Source organism: Mesocricetus auratus, unplaced genomic scaffold (genome assembly GCF_017639785.1).
Source record: "Mesocricetus auratus isolate SY011 unplaced genomic scaffold, BCM_Maur_2.0 Super-Scaffold_100009, whole genome shotgun sequence".
In the NCBI taxonomy this organism is placed as follows: domain Eukaryota; kingdom Metazoa; phylum Chordata; class Mammalia; order Rodentia; family Cricetidae; genus Mesocricetus; species Mesocricetus auratus.
In genome coordinates this window covers 61,783,218-61,807,049 of record NW_024429193.1, presented here as the reverse complement: position 1 = coordinate 61,807,049, position 23,832 = coordinate 61,783,218, and the positions used below count along the sequence as shown (strand labels likewise).

The following is a 23,832-nucleotide window of genomic DNA, read 5'->3' as shown; positions in this document are numbered from 1 at the left end:
TGAGGCCTTTCTGTGAATCTCTTAGAAACAAAAGACCCTCCTCTAGAAACATGTAAACATATGTACAAATCTGCAGTGTGCAAATATTATAAATAAATTTGACAAACAGTCTCAGGGGTTCTTATGCTTCCAGAAGCCAGGCATGGTCCTCCCGGCCTAGAAAGTAGCCTGCTGAATGAACTCAGACTGGGCAGAAAGCTGGGTTTAAGTCTTCCTTCCTCAGCACTGAGGGCTCCACAAGTTTCCTCCGCTCTCTCCTGTCCAGCCGGGCCCACTCTCCGCATGTACTCACCTGCCCAGGTTCTCTGTCTTGGCGCGGGTCTGCGTGCTGAAGTTCCCGTGACTGACCTGCTTCTCTATGAGATGTTCCATGCGGTCGTGCATTTCTAAATTCTGAAATGCGAGCACGGGTTACCGTGTGTCTCTGGCCGGCCACATGCCCCGTCTAACTTGCACTGATGTTCCTGTCCACTCCATCTCTAGCAGTACGCCACCCGCCAGGGGTGTCCTCTCCCTTCATCTCTAAAACATCACTCTCGGCCTGCGGTACTTGCTCCTCGCTAACGCTAACCACTTCTGACTCCTCCTGGACACACATTTCCTGTGCAGAGCTTCTTGCCTTCAGTTGACAGTCATATGCCTTCGTCAACAGTCTAGTTTTTAAAATATCTGTAGTTTTTTGTTGTTTTTACGTCTACTTTTTATTTATGTGTATGAGTGTATGCCACACGCATACAGGAAGGTACCTTCGGGGTCTAGAAGAACATGTCACGTGCCCGGGAGCTGGACGTACGGGTGACTGGGAGCTGCCAGATGTGGGTGTTGGGAACTGAACTCAAGCCCTCTGGAAGAGCAGCAAGCTCTTAACCTCTGAGCCATCTCTCTGGCCTATACAAATTTGGTTTCGTTTTGTTTCTCCCCAGCATATTGTATCTTAACTCTAGACCATACTTTCTCTAAATACCCTGCCTTCCCTATTACAGGGATCTTCACACAGGAGATTGCAAAGTGACCTGAAGGCGGTCAACAAACAGGGAGGGTTCTACAGCAATGCAGAAATTAGACTAAGAAGTCACCTTGATAGCTGACTGAGCCCATCCCCGGAGGAGACGCCAACTATAGAATGTGCCCTCTTCCTTCAAAGCAGGCTCCGCTGTCAGCAAAGCTCACATGGTCAAGATGTGCCTTGGGGGTGGCCTGCACCATGAGGCTCTGCCCTCTCAGGCAGGGACAGGCCTTACCATTGCCAGCTGCTCCCTGGAAGCTCTCGATTCAACTGACCATGGAGCAACACTCCCAGCTACTGGGTTCCAAGCACCTGATAGACTGGATCAGCCTCCCCCCCCCCCCAGGCTTCTCAAGAGCCCAGTTCCCTGTTGGGGGTCGTCGCATACACAAACCTCAGCCTCCAAATAGGCAATTTTCTCCTTGAGCTCTTGAATGGTGTTGTCCTTGGACTGTATCACAGCTTTTGAATTCTGGAGCTGTGGAGACGAAAGAAACATGGAGTTCATTCAGCCTGGCGTTGGTGGTGCACGTCTTTAATCCCAGCACTTGGGAGGCAGAGGCAGACGGATCTCTGTGATCTACAGAGCGAGTTCCAGGACAGGCTCCAAAACAATACAGAGAAACCTTGTCTCAAAAAAACCAAACCAAAAAAAAAAAAAAAAAAAAAACCAAACCAAAACAAACAAAAAACCATGGAGTTCATTCTGCAAAGACTCAGTACATGTTCACCAAACTCCACCCTGACTTGAGGGAAGCCAACAGAGTCCAAGGGAGAGCTCTGCTCCTCTCACATTTCATTGATGTTTCTATAAAACCTTTATTTTCATCACTAATGAAGCCAGACTCAGGGTTGGCAGAGTGAGAGGAAGTGCCATCCGTAATTCCAAAGTGCACAGCAGACGATGCAGAACCTAGTCCTTCGGGTTCTGCAAGTGTGAATTATTTATTCATCCGTCTAGGAAACATTTACAGAGTGCTTACCACATCATAGATACTGTTCTGGACAATGAGAAACGGCAGGAAACAAGCACATGTAAAGGGGCTGGCTGAGAGGGAGGAAATGATCCTTCCCGGCTCAGGGAGAACCTGAGGGCCTCAAAACGGTCTTGCAGCAGGGTGGAACTCAGGCAGAGCACACACTGACGGTCTTCAGAGACAACTGGGTTTATTATGACTCATTTACCAAAAAGATTTAGAGTGTAAGTGAGACCAGCTTCTTTCCTTTTCCAATGGGAAACTAAATGCGAAAACAGTGTCAGGGAAGGACAGAGGGAGCGCAATGCCTGAACTCCATGAGTGTTCCCGCAGCAGTTTTAAACTCAGCTGCCCAGGGAGTGAGTAAGGAAAGCATGGGCGTGGGATGCACACAGGGACCCCCTTTACCTGCTCGATCATCTGCCGAACTTTCCGCTGCTGGCTCTTGAGCATGTCATCCAAGTGGTGGATCTTCTCCCGAAACCCAGCCACTTCCTTTTCCAGAGCAGCAGCCCTGGGGACAAAGAGCAGGAGGCTGAGGTGAAGTCACACTTGCCATCCAGTTTGGTGTGCCCCAGTGGCCTGCCCTAAAGAACAAGCCACCACCACTCCAAATGACGAGAGGCAGCACAAGTCACTTGCTCGCCACTAGGGGGCAGAGTGCTTTGTTTCCGCTTTTTTGATTTACACAGTGGACCACAATCACACCTCAGAGTAGCCTGAAACCTACCAGGCTAGCTCTGAACTCACAGGTGTTGTCCTGCCTCAGCCTCCCAATTTGCTAGAATTACAGGCATGCACCATCATGTCATGCCAGGGGCAGGTTTTGTTTTTTTTTTTTATTAACATTATCATCAAGCCGGGCGTTGGTGGTGCACGCCTTTAATCCCAGCACTCCGGAGGCAGAGGCAGGCGGATCTCTATGAGTTCGAGGCCAGCCTGGTCTACAGAGCGAGTTCCAGGACAGCCTCCAAAACAATACAGAGAAACCCTGTCTCAAAAAACCAAAAAGTAAATAAGTAAAATAATAATAAAAAAAATAATAAAACATTACCATCAAATCTTTTCAGTATTAAAGCCAGGAGAAAGCTGGTTGCCTTGATTGTTGTAAGTTTCTGATTACTCCAAAGATTTAAGTAGGGACTTGAATTATTCTAAGCAAACAAAGTCAAGATCCTCAATAAGAAAGATTTGCTCTCTTTTTTAATATTTTAATGATTTAATTTTTTATTCTATGTGCAGTAGTGTTGTGCCTGCTGTATGTTTGTTGGGACCCCTGGAACAGGAGTTACAGGCAGGTGTGAGCTGTCATGTGGGTGCTGGGAAGTGAACCCAGGTCCTCCAGGAGAACAGCCAGCACTCTTTACCCCTGAGCCATCTCTCCAGCTACCCTCTCCTTAACTTTTCTTTTCAAGGCAGGGTTTCTCCATGTAGCCCTGGCTGTTCTGGAGCTCACTCTGTAGATCAGGCTGGCCTCAAACTCAAGGAGATCCACCTGCCTCTGTCTCCTGAGTGTTGGGGTTAAAGTCACCTCCACCTGGCTATCCTTCCTTAATTCTTAAGAGAATTCCTCAAACCCTTATAAATTCCCGAGCACAGGAGTGATGGAGACATGTTTTACTATACAGTATTTGGTCTTGTGTTTCCAGCCCCTCCCTAACAAGGGGTCTAGACCCTCCAGAAATGCTGAGTGTTGTAAGCACACTAAGAAAGGGAATGTTGACGAGGGTTTGTAAGATGATTGATTGCAGCATGAGGCTAGTTAAACTTCATACCCTCTCCAACCTCTGGGAGAGAAGCAACCACTGACCAAAGTGTTCAAAGACCTTTTGGATCTAGGACCGTATACGCATGTCAGGAGGACAGATACCCCAACCCTCTGGGGACAGCAGCGCTCTGTCCCCTCTGACCTCACGCTTTATACCACTTCCTCTGTTGTTCTGAATCCTTTAGGAACATAACAACATTGTTTCATCAGTTCCATGAGCAGTACAACAAATCCTGAACCTGAGAAAGCAATTGGGAAGAACGCCACCCCATGCGTGTGCTTTGTAGGTAAGTGGGAAAGGTACATGGGTAGCCTTGAGCATACTAATATTGATTGTCAGCTAAAGTGGGGGCAGAACTGAACCCTTGACATGCGGGGCCTGCGTTAACTCTGGATAGTCTCAGACTTGAATTAGAGTGTGGGATGCACAATCAGTGTCAAGAGAGAAGCAGAAAGTTGCTTGATGTCACAATGCTCTGAGCATTTTCTTAGTCAGTCACTTTTGAGAATGCCCAGAGGGCCCTGAAGAGCCAGACACTGGTGACTCCCAGTTCTGCCTGAAGACAAACGCATGCCGCTAGGAATGGGTGGTTCTCAGGGTGAGGTGGTTACAACGCACCTGCACCCATATCCTTCCTGGACTCCAAACATTCTAAATCCCACCCCAGTCCTCCACACAAGGGCACACAGCTCTCAAACACTCCAGAGCATTAATTTGGGATCATCTCACCCTTCATTTCTCTTGTTCTTTTCTCTTAGTCTGCCCTGAGTATGTCCCACAAAGAGGAAGAGGAGGTCTGAACACAGCCATCCCCCAACACCCAAGGGGGAATGATTATAGAAACCCGTCCTCATTAGTATTTGTGTATGTCCTATATATGTGCATCCTCCCTTATATTTAACCTCTAGATTATTTAAGCTACCTAACACATATGCCACCCCAATGACTGTTTAGTGGTTGATGTCCCTAGGAGGCCTGCTCTTTTCTAAGGGGAGATAGACAAGGGTTTGGATCTGGGGCAGAGGGGAGGTGGGGAAGGAGGAGAGACAGGGGTGAGGGAATGGTTCAAGATGTAATTAATCTGAGAATAGAAGATATAATAAAGGGTTTGGAGAAATGGCTCAGAGGTTAAGAGCAATGGCTTCTTTTCCAGAGGTCCTGAGTTCAACTTCCAGCAGAACTGAATTCTGATAGCAGAAAAAAACTGATGTAGAATATTTATAGCAAAAAAAAAAAGACTGTAGATATTCAGTAAAGAGACAATTTCCAATTTCCCATTTTTTTTTTTGTTTGAGACAGGGTGTCACTCCATTATATAGTCCTGGGTGGCCTAGATCTTGCTATGTAGAGCAGGCTGGCCTCAAATCCATAGAGATCCACCTGTATCTACCTCCTGGGCGCTGGAACCGAAGGCATGAGCCACCACTCCCAACTGTTCTTCTAAAGCTACTTTGCTACGAAGTCAACCCAGAAAGGGGGGCTACAATAAAAAAGATGCCTGCATTTTCCGTGTCAGGAAGGTCAAACCTGGGTTGTCCTAAAGAGACAGGGACTATGACCGTGTCTACTGATCTTGGCCCTTCAGGTAATGTCTACCAAGTTTGAAAAAGGTCACTTATAAATGGCAATCAAACCCACGATGGCCTACTGAGATTTAACTGTTTGTTGTTCATTTATTTTCCAGCCAAATCTTGATAAGTTGCCCAGGCTGGCCTGGATCACATGGCCCTTCTGCCTCTGCCTCCTCAGTACCTAGGATAACAGGTACAGACTACCACTACTGCACCCAGAAGGAACCTATTTAGTGAGAATTTCACTCTGTAGTACAAGCTAGCCTTGAACTCACAGCACTCCTCCTGCCTCAGCCTTTCAAGTGCTAGGACCATAGGCATGTGCCACTACTCCCTGCCAACATCTTATTCGGGTCCTGAAGACTGAAGAGGCAGTCTTTGCTCTGTGGGTCCTGCTGACCTGGGGCTTGTGATTCCCCTCTCCTCGGAGGAAATTTGTCAAACCCTCTTACCTCAGAGCCAGGAAACTCTCAGTAACCCCCTACAAGCCTCCAAGCCAGCAGGTAGTTCTTGGTTTCTATCTGAACTGCTTAGAGCAACAGGAAGTACTCAGGAAGCTAGTGCTCCTGTCAGACTGGAGAAATTACACGACCTTCAGGAACTTCCAGCGTTTCTGCTTTAGGAGTGAGAAGCAAGGAGCAACACGCCCAGCGAAACCTCTTGCAGGGAGAGTTGCAGCAGCCCCTACTTCCTCAGCTCTGCCTGACCTTAACTCTAAAACATAAAATCATCTTCTTTAGGCCACTGCCCCCACGCTAAGTGAGCTCAAGAAGAAGGCAGCCTTCCGGACAGCATCTGCCTGGGTGGGGCTCCACCCTATGTGAGTACGCCGGGCTGGAACGGGAAGGTCTGACCTCAGCGCCAGCTTCCTTCCAACCCTGGCACAGGCTCCACCGCCCGCCCTCTCTTTCCTACACCCGACTTCACAGTGAACAAGGCGCTTACTTTTCCCTTTCTGCTTGGCAGTCAGCGTTCTTGATCCGAAGCTCCTCTAAGGCCATCTCCCCTTCCCTGACTTTCGACAGTAAGGCTTGATGCTCCTGCGTGGGACGAAAGGAAAGGCACTGTAGCAGGAACGGACGACAACAGAGTCTGTGCTTGGGGTGAAATGGGTACCTGAACAGGGACTTGGCTGCTACTGGGCCTGGGACTGTTGCCAAAGAGCAGCAGGCCAAGCGGGTTTGATGGGCTATCCCTGTCAGGGATAGCCTTTTCCACTTTCAGCACACAGAAACTTCCCAGCCTCACCCAGCTGCCGGAGGGAGAACTAGGCCCTGTGTTGTGCAAACCCACCTGCCAGCCCTGGCGGCCAGGCCTGGATGAGCCAGGTAGTGACTGGCTCCTAAGAAGAGTATTCGGAGCCCAAAGGGGGCATCTGTGTGAGAACAGGTCTAAGGTGGGAATAGTTTCGCCTGTAGCGGACATTGGAAGGAGACAGAGGCTAGCTGAAAGGTATCAGAAGGGATGTGCGTGGCTGCTAGGAAGGGGTGCCATTGAGCTACTAGGGGAAGCAGTCTCGGGTCCCAGGGCTGGACACTGAAGCCAGAACATCACCATTACCGTCTCCATCCCCAGCAAGCGCCTCTGTAGCTCCCCGACTTCTGCCGATTTCTGTTCCACTCTGTCCTCCTCTCTCTGAAGGGCCACATTACTCTGTTCCGCTTCTCGCTGATACTGTTTGAGTGTAACCTGTGACGTGTGTTCAACGGTGGAAGAAACAAAGGCAAACGCAGATAAGCCTTAGGAAGAGAACCTGGGTGGCTTCAGAGGCACAATGGGACAAAGGAAGCCACTCTAAGGGACACATCGTCTCCCCATCTCTATCCGGGACTACTGTGAGACCAACTGGCTCCTCCCAGATTAACTCCATCTCCAAGGTTAACATCAAGATCCCCTGGTCAACATCTTCAACACCTCCATAACCCTCCAGGGCTGGCCACGCTTAACCCGATGTTGTGGCTTCCCTGCTCATCAGAAGCAAATAGCGAAGGAGACAGTCTCCTAGCCTGCCATCTCCCCCCTCCTCCACCTCCACACCAAGGCCGTCACAGCACGTGGCGCAGGCGCCGCAGCACACAGACTCTACCCTTCAGCAGATGAGAAAGCACTTTGGAAAGAGCAGCAGAATTTTCAATCGGTAGAGTGAGAAAGGAAAGAAAGAACTTGCCTTGTTTCCGCTTCCTACAGCTCACCAACTCCTGCTTACCCAAGTCTCACAGATGTCCCTTCTAAACATCCCTAGCCCTGAGCAGGTTCTTCTCAGGTTCTGTGTGCCCCTGAGCCTAGTTCAAGTTCATGCCACACAGGCCTGGGGCCCTTCCACACTTTCAAAGAGCCACAGGTTCCTCGCTTGCAGCAACTGCTTGACAGTTTGGGGCGGAACTGGTATTCATCTAGTCCAATACTCTCCCTGTCACAAGTAAAGTTAGAGAATGCCAGGGCCCATGCTACCACTGCGAACGTCACCATCCATTTCTCTGCTTCCCACTCACCCCAGACACCTCATCATTTGGCAAAAGAGAATCCATAAGCTCTGGAAGGCCTGGATGACAAGCAGAAAACAGTCAGTTTGTCTGGATTTTTCTAATCTCAGAATCAGAGAAGAAAAAAACCCAGTGCAGAAAAATGTGTGATGGGACCTATCCTAGCCAAGCAAATTCACTGCAAATTCCTCCTGACAGCAGGCAGCTGGTGCAACAGGAACCCATGCCTAACAGCAGCTGATACTTTGATAATTGTCAATCTTGCCCTTCATACCTCCAGGTTCAGAAAAGCAGACTGGAGAAATCTCATCAGGAGAGGCTAAGAAACACCCACAATAATGTGTATTAGCCTATTATAATGTAAACAGGGCAGCTTCTTGAGCAGGACCTTAGAAAAAGGGCTCTCATCTCACTACATAAACACCACGCTCAGGCTGCCAGAGCAGAGTTAACAGAGCCATGATCTGAATCTCCAGTGTCTGTCATAGAGTCACAAAGATGCAAAAACAAACCTACAACGACCAACAGGCCCAATGGAAAAACAAACAAACAAACAAACAAAAAACCAGACTTGTTTTCCGAATCTGTCTCAGCAGCTCAGCCTGCCCTGTTCACACAGGAAGGAACCTGCCCCGAGGGGCACCTGCTGCAGATGGTAAAGACAGTCAACCCCACTACCCCAAACTGCTATGGGGCCTTGTGCCTGCAGCTTATGTTCAGGCAGCTCTTCCTTAGGAGCAGCAGGCTCCACCACACAGTCAGAAATGGCAAGCATCTCTGGAACGCCACAACTTCTCAAGGCCTTCCAAGAGCCTACCTAACCCTGCTCAGGGCTACAGCTCCAACCTCCTTTCCTTGTATTTCTTCCAGAGAATAGAGGAAATAGGTGGTCATCAAACTGATACACAAATAGCCAGATTACCTAAACTGCGTCACAGGAAATGGTCTGGGAACTCCTTAGCCAAATGGCTGCTTTTACTCACAAACTGGTCTTAAGACTGTCCCAAGTCTAACTATGTATAACAGGAAAGTCTGCATAGAAACCCAGCACCTAGAAAAACAAATTCTGTCTCCCTCTTCTAGACCCACCTGAAGCAAGTGCTCACACACAACCTCACATAGCGGGTCAGTCATGAATCCTTTCAATACATACTGAATCAGCTCCAAGGGAAGCTGTGTCAGGGCTCAGGTTCCTTAACCCCACGGCTCAGTGCTATTCTTCCTTATCCTCAATCCTCCTCTCAAAAATCTCCTTGTTTAAGATCAGCAGATAGCTCAGCAGGTAAAGTGCTTACCATCAAGCTCGGAGACCTGAGTTTGATGCCAGGGAGCCATAAGTGAGGAGGGAAGAACCAAGTCCAGCAAAGGGAGACCCAACCTCCACACAGGCGCTGCCATCCACCCACAATGAAGAAAAACAAACAAAACAAAACAAAAAAAAAACCTTTTCTAGCTCCATGAAAGAGTTCAGGCTGGCCTTTCTCCTTCCAAGAGCTCTCAGTGTGTCTGTGATGAATATAATCCTCTCATAATGCGTTTTACTCGTGAGTGAACAATACCAGGTAACAGAAGGTAACTGCCCCAGAACAGAAAGAAAACTGCCCAGTGCACTTCATTATACACCCAAAGAATTTTCCACAGCGAACTGAAGACCTTGCACGCTTTTAGTAGGAAGGGGCTTTTCCTGTTTATAGACTTTTTTTTTTAATTCTTCTAAAACAATCTAGATTACTGGGGGTGGGGACTGGGCTGGTGAGATGGGCTCAGCAGGGTAAATGTACTTCAGTCCTGTGGGCTGTTCTCAGACCTCCGTATGGGCATCATGGCAGTCAAGTGTCCTTGGAACCACCGCACAAATGACTGACTGACTGACGAATGAATGAATAAACATGATTTTTTGCAAAATCAGCTACAGAGCCAGAAATGTACCTCACTGGCAGTGTGCCTGCCTAGGTTGCATTCCTCTCCAGAACCACAAACAAACAAACAAAACAAAAAGTCAAACAATCCAGCATTTGGGAAGGTAGAGAATCAGGAATTTTTCAAAGCCAGCCTGGGCTACCTGAGAAACCAGCCGGGGCTGGAGATAGCTCAGTGGATTAGTGGGCTTGCTGCTCTTCCAGAGGGCCTAGGCTTGACTCCCATCATCCACCTGGCAGCCTAAAACCTTGTACAACTCCAGTTCCAGGGGATCTGATGCCCACTTCTGACCTCCTCCAGCACCAAGCATTCATGTGACACACATACACAGAGGCAAAACAGCCATACATATAAAATAAATAAAATCTAAGAAAAAATCAGCTATAACAATAATAAAGGTGACAAACTATTTCTGACATTTATGACTTATGCCATGTATTATTCCAGGCACTGGGGTTCTGTGAATATGACGGTAACAGTCCCGCGATTCTCATTATGGTACACACAGCGATGACTTATGAGTCATCTGCAGTCCCAGACTCCAGTAAAGCAGAGTAGCAAGGTCCAACCTTCAAGGGCTAGCCACGTGGCCCAGAGGCAGAGCACTGCCTAACGTGTGCAAGGAAGGCATCGTCCTCAGCACTACAGGGAGACAAAGACAAGGCCTGACCTCTGAACTATGGTCAGATTTAAACAGCAAGCACTTTAACCTCCAGGGAAAGCAGAGGCAGAGGAGGACGGGGGTGGGGTGGGGGTGCAAGGCTTCAAAGCACTGCATTTCTTGTTGGCTGCCGCCCACCCAGAAAAACGAAGGCCGTGCTGAGAAAGTCGCTGGCACTGCACGCGGGAGCCAGTCCTTAGGATACCTTCTCTCCAGATCCCGGATCTCACCTCAAAAGCCACCCGGTCTGACTGGTGCCGCCGCTCAGCCTCCTGCAGCTTGGCAAGCAATCCCTGCACAGTCTTCTTCAAGCTCTCAACATCCTCAGTCATGCAGGTGTCAGCCTAGAACAGGAGCAAAGAAAGGAAAGGGAAGCTGCTGCCACATCTGTGACTCCCTGCCCAACGCTGGGATTTGCCCCGCCTGTGGGGACCACACTCACAAAAGAATTAGCATCACACAGGGTACACAAAAACATTCTCCCTTGATATCTAAGGGACTTGACTAGTTTCAAGTCACTCAACCATTTAGGACACAGTAATTTTTAAACACATCAAGGGAATGATTTCTTTTAAAATGCTTCAACTTTGTACATTTATCTTGTGTGTTGGGGTATGTGTGCCGCTGGACTTGTATGGCAGTCAGAAGACCATTTGTTGGAGGTGGTTCCCTCCTTCCATCCGGTAGGAGGGACAAACCCAGACTTTGCTATAGGCAGAGTTACCTGATCATCTCAATGGCTCAGTGAAATGACTTCACAGTGTGTGCGTGCGTGCGTGCGTGCGTGCGTGCGTGCGTGTGTGTGTGTGTGTGTGTGTGTGTGTGTGTGTGTGTGTAGCCTAGATTGCTCTGGAACTCACTGTATATAGTCCCAGTCTGACCTCAAATCTGTGGCAATCCTGCCTCAGCCTTCCTTGGCTAGGGTTAAAGGTAGGAACTACCAGCTCCAGGCTCAGAGTAGAGTTCTCTGAGAGCAATGACCTTTTCCCTTTTGGGCGAGGCTCCCCAAGGACAGTGGCTATTTGGCTCCCATCACATGGAAGGTCAAAGGCACATCTTTTGCTGTTTTCACGACTCACACAAAGATCCCCATGGAAAAGGCTGCTGCTGGATAGACAGGTTTAGAGCAAAGCACAATGCACACAGATCTGATGTGATGAAGGAAAGGGTGTCTCACTGACGTGAATGCTAGCCGTCCCTCCCAGACACACCCAGCCGTGGGCTGGTGGTAAGGCTGAGCAGACGTGCAGGGTCTCGCTCTCATTTCTGCTGCAAAGGCATGAAACACTGCATAATAACTCCTGGAGTTGGCACAGACTCTCCTGGGCTTGCACAGGAGGAAGCAGCAAGACCTTGACCACAGCACAGAGCTCTCAACTGGGCACAGGGAGACATTCTGAGCCTCTGGATTCTTCCTGGCTCTTGTGGTCCTCCACTTCTATGTGTGTGAAATGGGGAAGACTCCTCACCACGCCCTGCCTCACAGGCTGTCTCCAAAGTTGGGAAGGCAATATCTTGTGGGGGTTGGAACTTATAGGAATATAGGCAGACATTGCCAGGTGTTACTAGAATTTATTACCAATAACTTCTTTGCCAGATATGGTGCTCCATGGAAAAGGAACCTGGACGTTAATTAAGTCACTGTCAATTCCTCACAAGCCTTACTCAAGGACCTAGGCCAAATGAAAACACTGCCTACCACAGACTCCTGGGATATAGCCCTGGCACATTTATTCCAACTATCTTCTCATAAGGCCCTTTCAATGACATGGAGATTATTTTCATTAATTAAAATGTGTTCAGCTCAGTAGCAGGCTGCTTGTTTAACATGTGTAAGGGGTTTAATTCCCTGGGCTTAATTCCCAGCACTAGAGAGGGAAAGAGAGAGATTGATTTTTATCATGTAACACACTATAAAAAGCAGTTATAAAACTGTATGTGAGAAGGACACATGACAGACTAGGCTTCAAGCAGACACTGATCCTTCTGCTTCAGTCTCCTAAGTCCTGAGATTACCGGCATGTGCCATCACATGTGGTTCAACACACCAGATTTCATACAGTAATACACACAGACCCTGATTTAAAAGATACAAGCCCATCATATAAACTGAAATCACTTCACAGTGATTTTATTTAAAGTTATATATTAAGTATCTTCTAGTTAGTGGGAGAAGAAGAGAGAAACAGTACGATCAGCAACAGGCCTTGATGGACCCATGACATTCTGTGTGACTAATGGGTAGATGTGATTCAACTCTACACATGAGGGCCAAAAAACCCAACCCCGAAAAATTGTCCTTGGGGCTGGGTGTGCAGTTTAGTGGTAGAGGCCATAATTGTTGAAGAGACCCAGGTTCAATCCTCATCCCCAAACCGACAGAAGCCCTCAAAAACAAAACAAACAAACAAAAGCCACTCACCAAAGAAACAGGAGGCAAACAAAGAAACGTGGTATGTGGTGCAATCTCAAAATTGTAACTAAGTGTCTGCACGGATGAAAAGACAGAAAACTTCGCCAAAGTCTAACTTTTCTCTCTCTGGAGATGAGACTGGATAGAGAGGCAGGAAAACTGCGGGGTCATGGGAAGAGAAAGAAACCCCATGTTCTGGAATCTGTACCGTGAGCAGCACTGATAACGCCAAGGACGCTTAGACACACTGCTCGATTTCATACGAGTAAGTTAAACAAGGACACTAAAAACGACAACAGAACTAAGCTTACTTTGGGCCAAAATGTTGTAAACATGACCATATTATCATTCCTGTCATCCCAAACACCCAGGCAATACAGCTCATAACCCTCATAAATCACCTTACAGGGCGACCAGACGGCTCAGTTGCCGCCAAGTCTCATGACCGGAGCTTGAAGCCTGGACCCACATGGTGGAAGGAGAGAAATGTCTCCTCAAGCTGTCTTCTGACCTCACACACTTGTGGGCATTCACACGCTCATGCACACATGCACACACACCCAAGAGTGCACACACACAAGAAATAAAAAACCGTAAAAAGCTGGGCTTTAAAACGACCTGACATTTATAAAAAGAAATTTTTAAGACAAGAAATAAACCAGCTCGTATATTTTTACTTAATTTTTAAACTTAAAACTTGTTTTGCTTAGTCTTCAAACAGTGTTGTAAATTATGTGCTTTCAGCAATGTAATCTGGAAAGCCATAAGATCACAAACCGCCGCTGAAAAGACACCTAAATTGACGGCCCCTTTAGCGAAGCCTGTGCTGTTCTTTTCCTAAGCCTCTAGTTCACTCTCTGATGCCCTGCACTGAAATCTGAAACATTCACTATCTCTTATCTTTACTAATAAACTTTGAACTTCGCTTCACTCCGACCTGTCCTGGGATTATCTGCAGTACAGTCAAGAAGCTGGCTTTTCCTCCTCAGTGATAATCCCTAAGAAGAGGAGAAGCCCTCAGGATGCTTACAGGCTAACTGCTGTCACTGACCCAGAGATCAAAACTGCTCCTCTTTTTTTCGTTTTTCTCTTCCTGAATTTCCAAGATTTTCTATAGTTAGTAGATTTTATTGAGGTAGTTTGAATGTAGCTAACCCCCAAAAGCTCATAGAAAGTGGCACTATTAGGAGGTGTGGCTTTGTCGGAATAGGTGTGGTCTTGTTGGAGGAAGTGTGTCACTGTGGAGGTGGGCTTTGAGGTCTCATATATGCCCAAGCCACACCCACTGCCTCAGTCCACTTCCTGTTGCCTTCTGATCAAGATGTAGCCAGTATCATGTCTGCCTGCAGGCCATGATGATGATAATGGACTGCACCTCGGAAACTGTAAGTGAGCCATATCAATTAACTGCTTTCTTTATAAGAGTTTCTCTGCTCTGGGTGGTGGTGCACGCCTTTAATCCCAGCACTCGGGAGGCAGAGGCAGGTGGATCTCTGTGAGTTCAAGGCCAGTCTGGTCTACACAATGAGTCCCAGGACAGGCTCCAAAATAATACAGAGAAACCCTTAAGAGTTTTTCTAGTCATGATGTCTCTTCACAGCAATAGAAACCCTAAGACTTATTATTTAATCACACGGGGTAACAAGTATCATTTTTTAAAATCACAGTAACAGAGGAGAAAGAAGCTCTATGGACTAACATGAAAAGACTTAAAACCAGGCAGTGGTGGTGCATACCTTTAATCCCAGCACTCAGGATGCAGACACAGCCAGATATCTGTGAGTTTAAGGCTAGTCTGGTCTACAGAGCGAGTTTCAGGACAGGCTCCAAAGCTACAGAGAAAACCTGTCTCTAAAAACAAAACAAAGCAACCAAAAGAACAAAAACAAAATAGATCTTCCTTCTCTTCCAGGGGATCCAAGCTCAGTTTCCAACACCCACACGATGGCTCAAAACTGTAACACTAAGTCCAGGACATCCAACAGCCTCTTCTATGCTCTGTGGGGACCAGGTACCCGTATGGTACACATACACACACTGGAAAAGCATGCATGAACATGTAAGAGCATTGACTCTACATCTCCAGGGACGGGACCCAGGTATCATCTCCTTTAAACCTTGTGAGGCTCATCCAAGGGGAAGCCAAGCAGAGATGTCCTCTGGGACCCACCCACTTCAGTCTCTGACAGTGGCTACTTCTAAGCAGTGAATTTCCGCTTTTCCTGTCTCTGTTGTTAGATTTTTATACCAAATAAGTGAGATAGGACTGTCCGGGAGCATGAGATGCTGCCCGCCAGTTAAGCTCTGCTCCCACAGTCTCCCCTGTTACCTACCTCAGGTAGGCTGCTGTAGAGAGGCAAGGGACCCTGATCAAAGCCGTTTGGCTTTTCTAGTACCACCTGTGTAAAGAAAAAGAAAACCAGGAGTTAAAAACCAATCAGGCAAACAATGCTGCTGCATTATACTTCTAAGATGTCAATGCCTATAGACCAGTGAGATGGCTCAGAGGCACCTGCCAGCAAACCTGACAATCTGAGTTCAAGCCCCAGAACCCCCTTGGTGGAGGAGAGAACTCACTCCAACATGTTGTCCCGACATCCACATGTGTGACATGGCATGAGCGCATGCATTCCCACATTGCACGTGTGTGCGTGCTCACATGCAACATAAATGTAAAAACATTTTTATTTTGTCCTTTACAGAAAGGGAAGAGGGAAAGAACAGGAAGAGAAGGTAGGAACAAGGGCAGGAGATAGATTTCCAGTGCATCCTGAGAAAACAGAATGCAGAGGGACGCAAGATGGCCTTGAGAGGGAATTGTAGCCTGTGGGGTGATGATACACCTCAGGCTAAAGCCTGCAGCGGACTGGAAAGTGTGTGAGGCACGTCGCTCCCAGGGATGCAAGCCACCGCTTGCCATAAACACTGCGCTTCCTTTCCAGTGAGGACCCTGACAGGTTTTGACAAAGCGTAATCAAGAGAGGGAAAAGCTTTTGCTACAATCCTGTCTAACCCGGAGCCAGACCATTCGTCGTGTGACTGCTGATTTGTGCCAACGAGGGGCCTTGGCCTTTTCGGCCTGACTCTGACTGTGCACAAAGGGTTCTGGTGCCACTCCACAAGGTGCCTCCCACCATCCAGGTGACATCAGGCCTCGATAGTGACACTTTCAGCCAAAGAAAAGTAAATTTGGAAACATCCAGCAAACGAAACCCAGTCAAGATGAGGAGGAGCAGTTCTGGTACCAGCTGCTGGGCCCCTGTTCCGTTCGGAACAGGAAGGGGCCTGCTGGTAAAGACCACCTGGCCCAAACCAGAGGCAAACGAAGGAGACAGAACTCAGGTCTCAGGAGCCCCAGAGAGAAGAAATCAGGAGCCTGCTCTGCTTCTGAGGACATTCCTGTCCCGGAACTTTGAAAACATGGACAGCAGAATTCCACACTACCCTCCAGAGAAGATTTAGACAGTGTTTGCTCCTACATTGCTGACGCCTCTCTCTGCACCCTACATCTCAGCCAGGCTGAGGACACGGGGGGTTGGGGGGCAGATGGAGTTTCCCAGCCCAAGACTGAGATAACGGCATAACAAATAATGGACTGGAGAAAAGATGGCGGCTCTTGCAGAGGACCTGGCTGTGAGTCCCAGCACCCACCTGTAACTTCAGTCCCAGGGATTTGACACTCTTGGCTTCCTGGGACACTGGGCACATACATGCATGGTACATATACACACAGACAGGCAAACACTCATACACATAAAATAGAAATAAAAAAATCTTAGCTGGCTGTGGTGTCGGGAGCAGACCTTTAATCCCAGCACTTGATAGACAGAGGCAGGAGGATCTCTGTGAGTTCCAGGCCACTACATAGTGAATTCTAGGACAGCTAAGCCTACATAGAAAGACCTGTCTCAAAAAGATAAAATAAATAAATATACAAACAATAAATCCTTTTTTGTCTGTTTGTTTTGTTTTCTGTTGTTGTTAAACAGGGTTTTCCTATAGTTTTGGAGCCTGTTCTGGAACTCATGCTGTAGGCCAGGCTGGCCTCAAACTCACAGAGATCCATGTGTCACTGTCTCCCTGAGTGCTGGGAGTAAAGGAATGTGCTATCACCACCCAGCTTAAATCTTTATTTAAAAAAAAAAAGACTTCTATTTCTACTTACACTTACCCAAGTTCAGCAAGATCAACTTAGAAGAAGTTTGGATACATAGGTGATTGTCCAAGACTAGGAGTGCTGGGAACCCTATTTCCGTGAGTTCTCAGGAAGCCCCTCTACGCTCTCCCTTCCTGGCCATAGCCTGAGAGACAGCACCATTCCAAAGTACCTGTATCTCCTGCTGCTGCAGAGGGTCTCCTGGATTTCTGTCAAGCTTGCTACTTATGTCCTCCCGGAGCTTCTGCAGGCAGTTCCTGGCCTGGGAAAGAGAGCCAAGACACTTGAGACTCAGGGCAGGGAAGGCAAACCTTTGAGCCACATTCCCAACCCACACTGCTTTCAGTGTGACATTATGCTACACAGTGGCTGCAGACAAAGGAATTGTGCTCTCCTGTACAAGCAACAAGATAAATGAATCCCCTCCCAGGGCAGCGCTGACATGCTTGCTGGTTGAAAAGACACGTGACACACAAGACAAATAAGATGGGTAGTGTAGAATCCAGGGGTAAGTGCTAAGGAGAAGCATAAGCCAGGCAGGGGCTGGGAAGCACTGGGGAAGGTAGCTAATCACGCAGACCAAACAGCTCATAGAGTTGGCCAGGTGTAGGATACTTGATTATTTGTTGATTTAATGGGTTAGATCCCAAAGGTCAAAAGTGCTATTTGACAGCACTTGGGAAACAGAGGCAGGAATTGGTCTGCACAGAGTTCCAGGGCAGCCAGGGTTCCATTGGGAGAGCCTGTCTCAAAAAACAGATAACAGATAGAAATTGATAAATAAATACTATTTGACACATAGGAGGCCATGGGCATTTCAGTAACATAAAAGGAACAGAAAAAAATACCAGAACCCATAAAAGGGAACCCCAAAACATAAGGTTCCGGGAATCTAGGTGTTCCCTCCAAGGAAAGGGTCCACACCTCCTGGATGTACTGGACCTCACTCTTCAGCTGGTTGACGTTCTTCTCGTGGATCATCTTGTCTCCTGACCTCCCTTTCAAGTACACCTGCAATAAGCACGGCACTGTTTAGCCAAGGAACTCACAGCCCCATACCCAGGAGGAAGGAACTACTGTTATCATCAACTTACCAGGTGACAATTGCTGGGGACCAAACTCAGGTCTTCATGCTTGCTAGCTCCAGCCCAGCCCCAAAATGTGTTACTCTTGGACCTATTTAATCTACTTCTAGAAATTTATCCTGACAACAAGTTCAGCTAAACTGTACACAACCACACCAGCACAAACACTCAAGCACGCCTTGTAACTTGATGGAAAAGTGGAAGGCTGAACTCTGAACCAGTCATGTAGTTCCCATGGGAAGAGATCTGGAGGAGGACTTAATGCTCTGCTCGGCACACTTCAGCCTGCTCCAGCTCATGAAACAGCCCTGACTGTCAGGATACGCACAGTCAAGGGCATCTACGTTCAGCCAAGTATTAGATGTGGTTGCAAAAAAGAAATAGACAAAATGTTCAACAATGCATAAGTGATTCAATAAATTACAGTTATGTGTTTAGTGGAATATTATGCCTCCATTAAAATGCTAGATACTTACAGACACAGAAGATGTTACAATGTGTCATTCAGTGTGGGTGGAGATGATGGAACAGAGTGTGCTAACACAGTTCCATTTTCTTTTTTTAAAAAGCACGTATGTATGTATGTCTGGGAAGGCATAGAACACAATGTTTGCACCCTGCTAGATTATGGGGTAACTCTGCCTTCTTAAAGAGGCATACGATTACTTCGAATAAGGGAAAATAAAGAGTTAAAGGCATCCTCCTTGGAAAGGAAGAAGTAAAACAATGCCTATTTGCAGATGACATAACCTTGCACAGAGGATGGCCTAAGAAACCCCACAGAATGACAAATCCAGAGCAATGAGGCTGAAGGACACCACTTCAGTGTACACATTGGTTGTCTTCCTACATCTTGGCAATTAGCAATCCAAAGATGAAACCTCACTGACAGGAGCTGGAGAGATGACAGCTCATCAGTGAGCACTTCTCTGAAATTATGAGGACGAGAGTTCAGATGCCAGCACCAAAGTGACAAGCTGCCTTCCCCACAAGTGACCCCACAAGTGCCTGTGACCCAGCTTCCAGTGAGGCTGAAATGGGAAGATCTGCAGGCCTTGGGGCCTTCTAGTCTAGCTGAGAAGGGACAGGCCTTCAGTTTAGGGAGAGACAGACGGTAGCAGAAGACATCCAAAAGGCCTCTTCTGGTCTTTGCACATGTGCACAGGTACACAGGCACATGTACCCTCCCACACACGTACACACAAATACATAAATAAAATAACAAACAAAATTCCATTCGCAGCTGGGTGTGGTGGCACACACTTATAATCCTAGCACTTGAGAGCCTGAGGCAGGAGTTCCAGGCTAGTCTGAACTACAAAGTGAAATCCTATCTTAAAAATATTTATAGCGGCTCTGTGGCCACCAGGCAGCAGAAACCCACCCGAGCGCGCCACGCTGATGAGAGTGGCATGTGCAACCACCAGAGACCATGTTGAGGCTTGTGGTCCCTGCAGCTGCCGAGGGCCGTAAGTGGGTCAGTGGTCCTGATACGGTCAAGAGCCACATTACCACTAAAGCTCATTTGATGCCTGTGGTCTGGGCTGCCACCTGGAGCCACATTCAAGTCTGTGGGGAGGGAGCACTGGCCCCAACCCTTGCTGGCCCACAGCACTGCCATGCATGTGGTGGTGTGGACTCGGGCACCACTCCAGGAACCGCTCTGGCGCTGCTCGGCTCTCTTCAGCTCATGGCTTCTGGCGTAGATGCAGGCAGAGAAAGACTCATCCTCCCTCGGGGGATGGACACTAGGAATTTAACCATGCCCACCGAATGTATCGTCAACAAAAATGGACTTTTGCTTTGTTTTGGGGGCTCGTGGGGGAAGGGAGGCGGATATGGGAAGACTGGGAGGTGAGCACAATCAGGGTGCATGATGTGAGATTCCCAAATAATAAATGAGGTAAAATAAATGAAGCGCCATTGTTTTTTTTGTTGTTGTTGTTTTTTGTTTTTTGGTTTTTTTTTGGTTTTTTTTTTTTTTTTTGGTTTTTCGAGACAGGGTTTCTCTGTGGCTTTGGAGGCTGTCCTGGAACTAGCTCTTGTAGACCAGGCTGGCCTTAAAGGCGTGCGCCACCAACGCCCGGCGAAGCGCCATTGTTTTAAGGAAATTAACAACAACAACAACTATAGATCCTAACCCAGGTGTTCTGGCTTTAATCCCAGCACTGGGGAGGCAGAGGCAAGCAGATGTCTGTGAGTTCGAGGTCAGCCTAGTCTACAAAGTGAATTCCAGGAAAGTCAGAAAAACCCTGTCTCAAAAAAACCAAAAAAAAAAAAAAACCAGAAAAACAAAAGAAAAAAGAAAAAATGTATATTCCAAAGATGAGTATGGTGGCATATGACTTTAAACCCAGCACTTAGGAGGCAGAGGCAGGAAGATAAAGAGTTGAAACCCACCTGGGCTACATACCAAGTTCCAAACTAGCCTGCCCCATAATGTAAGACCTTACTTATCTCAAAAAAATAGCAAAATAAGGGTCTGGAGAGATAGATTGATAACTGATCATACTTGCTCTTGCAGAGGACCCAGGTTTGATTCTCAGCATGGCAATGCAAAACCATCTGTAACTAGTTCTAGGGTATCCCGATGCCCTCTTCTGATTATTGTGGGCATCAGGTACCCACACAGTATGCAGACATAAATGTGAGCAAAACACTCATGCACATAGAATAAAACAAATACATTTGAAATAGACATTTTTAAATAGCAAAATAAATTCAAGATTTCTATTTTGAAAATTACTATAAAGAATTAAAGAAAACCTTAAAAAATTAACTTCATGGTTTATCTCATCTTTCTTTCTTTACAGGAACACACAGAAAGCAATCCCTCCCAAACTGACCAACAGATTCAACTCATTCCTACTGAAACTCTAGTTGGCTTCTTTGCAGAAACTGGTAAGCCGAGCCTAAAATTCATAAAGAAATGCAAAGAAGAGCTGGAGAGATGGCTCAGCAGTTAAGAACCCAAACCCTAACCCAAACCCTAACCCCAACCCCAACCCCAACCCCAACCCCAACCCCAACCCTAACCCTAACCCTAACCCACTGGCTGTTCTTCCAGAGGACCCAGGTTCAATTCCCGTACCTACATGACAGCTCACACTGTCTGTGACATCAGTTCTAAGAGACCTGGCATCCTTGCACAGACATAAGTGCAGGCAAAGCACCAATGCACATAAAAATAAATAAATCTTTTTTAAAAAAAGAAAGAAAAGAAATGTATGGAACCCTGAGTATCAACCAAAAAGCCTAAACAAAAAAATTTTTGTTTGTTTTTTGAGACAGGATTTCTCTGTATAACAATCCTGGCTGCCCTGGAACTCACTCTGTAGACCAGGCTGACCTCAAACTTGGAGATCTGCCTGCCATTAACTCTCAAGTGTTAAAAGTGTGTGCCACTACCACCCAGCTGACCTGGTATTTAATTAAAAAAAAAAAAGCCGGGTGTTGGTGGCACACGCCTTTAATCCCAGTACTCGGGAGGCAGAGGCAGGTGGATTTCTGTGAGTTTGAGGCCAGCCTGCTCTACAGATAGAATTCCAGGACAGCCTCCAAAACAATACAGAGAAACCCTGTCTTGAAAAACAAAAGACAAAACAACAACAACAAAAAAGGCCTGGAATTTAAAGTGGTGATGGTTCCACAACTCTATGGCTACAGTAAAAACCAATGCTTGACTATTTTAACTGAGTTCACTGTGTCATATGCAAATTATCTAACTCTCTATTTTTTTCTAAAGCTATCTTTAATTTTTAAAGTGTTTTTCAATTTAAAAATTATTTATTTATTTAAACGTGTGTTGGAGTTTTGCTAGCATGTACGTCTGTATACCACATGTGTCTGGTACCCTGCAAGGCATTAGATCCCTTGAAGCTAGAATTACAGACAGCTGTGAGCTACCATGTAGTTCTGGGAATCAAACTCAGGTCCTTTGGAAGAGCAGCCTGTGCTTTTAACCAATTTTTAATTATGTATATGGATGTCTGTATAGGAGATTGTTGCAGGGTATTTGTTCACACTGATACCCCAGGACTGCCAATAAAGCTTACTTTGAATCAGAGGACAGAGTTAGCAACAGCTGACCAAAATTAGCCAGAGAGGTTTTGGAGAACCCAGGATAGACAGATAAACAGACACAGAAAGTAGGAGGGAATGGCTAGATTTACGGGGGGCTGGAGAGATGGCTCAGAGGTTAAAAGAGCACTGGTTGCTCTTCCAGAGGTCCTGAGTTCAAGTCCCATCAACCACATGGTTTCTCACAACCATCTGTAATGAGATCTGGTGCCCTCTTCTGGTGTCAGGCAGAACACTATATACGTAATAAAAAAAATCTTAAAAAAAAAACAATAAAAAAGAAAAAGAAAGATTCAGGGGCCCTTTTGGATCAGGGAAGGAGAGAGAGAGGAGTTTACTGTACTGGTCCCTCCTCCCTCTCTTCTAGGGTTTTTTTGTTTTGTTTTGTTTTGTTTTGTTTTTTTGTTTTAGACAGGGTTTCTCTGTATTGTTTTGGAGGCTGTCCTGGAACTCGCTCTGTAGATCAGGCTGGCCTTGAACTCACAGAGATTCACCTGCCTCTGCCTCCAGAGTGCTGGGACTAAAGGCATGTGCCACCAACACCCGGCTCTTCTGGGGTTTTTATCCCAAGTTTTTATCAATAATTAGAATAGAAGGAAATGCTTTGGGAGACTGCACATGAGTGCAATTTCCTGGGGAGGTCAGAAGAGGGCATCAGATTCCCTGGTGCTGGAGTTACAGGCAGTTTTGAGCCACTTGACACGGGTGCTGGGAACCCAACTCAGGTCCTGGACAAGAGCAGTAAGGACTCTTAACCACTGAGTCAACTCCCAAGCTTCTTCTAGAGTTATTATTATTATTTTGTTTGTTTGTTTTTGTTTTTCGAGACAGGGTTTCTCTGTGGCTTTGGAGGCTGTCCTGGAACTAGCTCTTGTAGACCAGGCTGGTCTCAAACTCACAGTGATCTGCCTGCCTCTGCCTCCCGGGTGCTGGGATTAAAGGCGTGCGCCACCAATGCCTGGCTAGAAGGAAAACTGTTCATGCCCATGCCTAGGGCCAGGCTCGGCCAGAGTTGCTCACTGCAGGCTGGACTCTGGGTGTTAGGACCCTGCCGGAGATGACCAGGAGGAGCTAGTGTCTCCTTGATCCCTCCAGTGGGTGTATAAGCTGTCAATCAGCAGCTCCCTTGGTGTACCTACAGGGTGGGGCAGGGTGGGGGGCAGAAAGAAAAAGGGAAAGTGAACTAAGCTCACCTTAATGATCTCTTCATGTCCATCATGGGACTCCACCAGTTCTGAAGCCAGAGAATGACCAGAGGAGCGATCAGACACCATGGCGTAAGTCTTCCTGCCCGCCTGCCAGAGAGACAGAGAGAATGGACTCAGAAACCACGCAGCAACCAGGACCTCCTGCCCTGCCCGCACGAGCAGCCATACAGCAACAGGGACACCGGGCGGGGAATGTTAGTAGAAAACTTGAGTTAGCTTTCGTTTTAGTGGGCTCTCCCACTTCCCAAAGCACTAGGCTGAGCTAGCTGGGTGGGTCTGAAAGGAGATGCTCAGGCTTGCAGCAACAGACACAGCAGCTCCAGGCAACGCTAGGGTGAGGGGTCAGTAGAAGGAAGAACTGGCTGAGAGGAGGCCTCGCCGACAGACAGGTGATACCTTCTGGGCTATGTGCTCAAGTTCATCTCCTGTCAGTTCATTCTGGAGGGTCAGTCTGAGAATGTCCACGTTGCCCTAATAATGACAACAACAGCAACAGTGATCCC

The 23,832-nt window shown here is 47.2% G+C and overlaps 1 protein-coding gene across 3 annotated transcripts in view; it reads right to left on the bottom strand.

Moving 5' to 3' along the window:
* Nucleotides 1-23,832, bottom strand: part of Tuft1 (tuftelin 1) — a 44,706-nt gene that overhangs the window by 1,688 nt on the left and 19,186 nt on the right. For 2 of the 3 annotated variants that reach the window (XM_005087713.4, XM_013126438.3), the window contains exons 2-12: nt 23,726-23,800; nt 23,315-23,416; nt 17,881-17,967; nt 17,129-17,218; nt 15,134-15,199; nt 10,618-10,731; nt 6,884-7,012; nt 6,269-6,363; nt 2,392-2,497; nt 1,401-1,484; nt 293-393 (exon numbers count right to left, since the gene is read on the bottom strand). In XM_005087713.4, coding sequence (XP_005087770.1) covers nt 293-393; nt 1,401-1,484; nt 2,392-2,497; nt 6,269-6,363; nt 6,884-7,012; nt 10,618-10,731; nt 15,134-15,199; nt 17,129-17,218; nt 17,881-17,967; nt 23,315-23,416; nt 23,726-23,800 — 1,049 coding nt within the window. The remainder of the gene's footprint in view (nt 1-292; nt 394-1,400; nt 1,485-2,391; nt 2,498-6,268; nt 6,364-6,883; nt 7,013-10,617; nt 10,732-15,133; nt 15,200-17,128; nt 17,219-17,880; nt 17,968-23,314; nt 23,417-23,725; nt 23,801-23,832) is intronic. The other variant, XM_005087714.4, reaches the window with a different exon arrangement.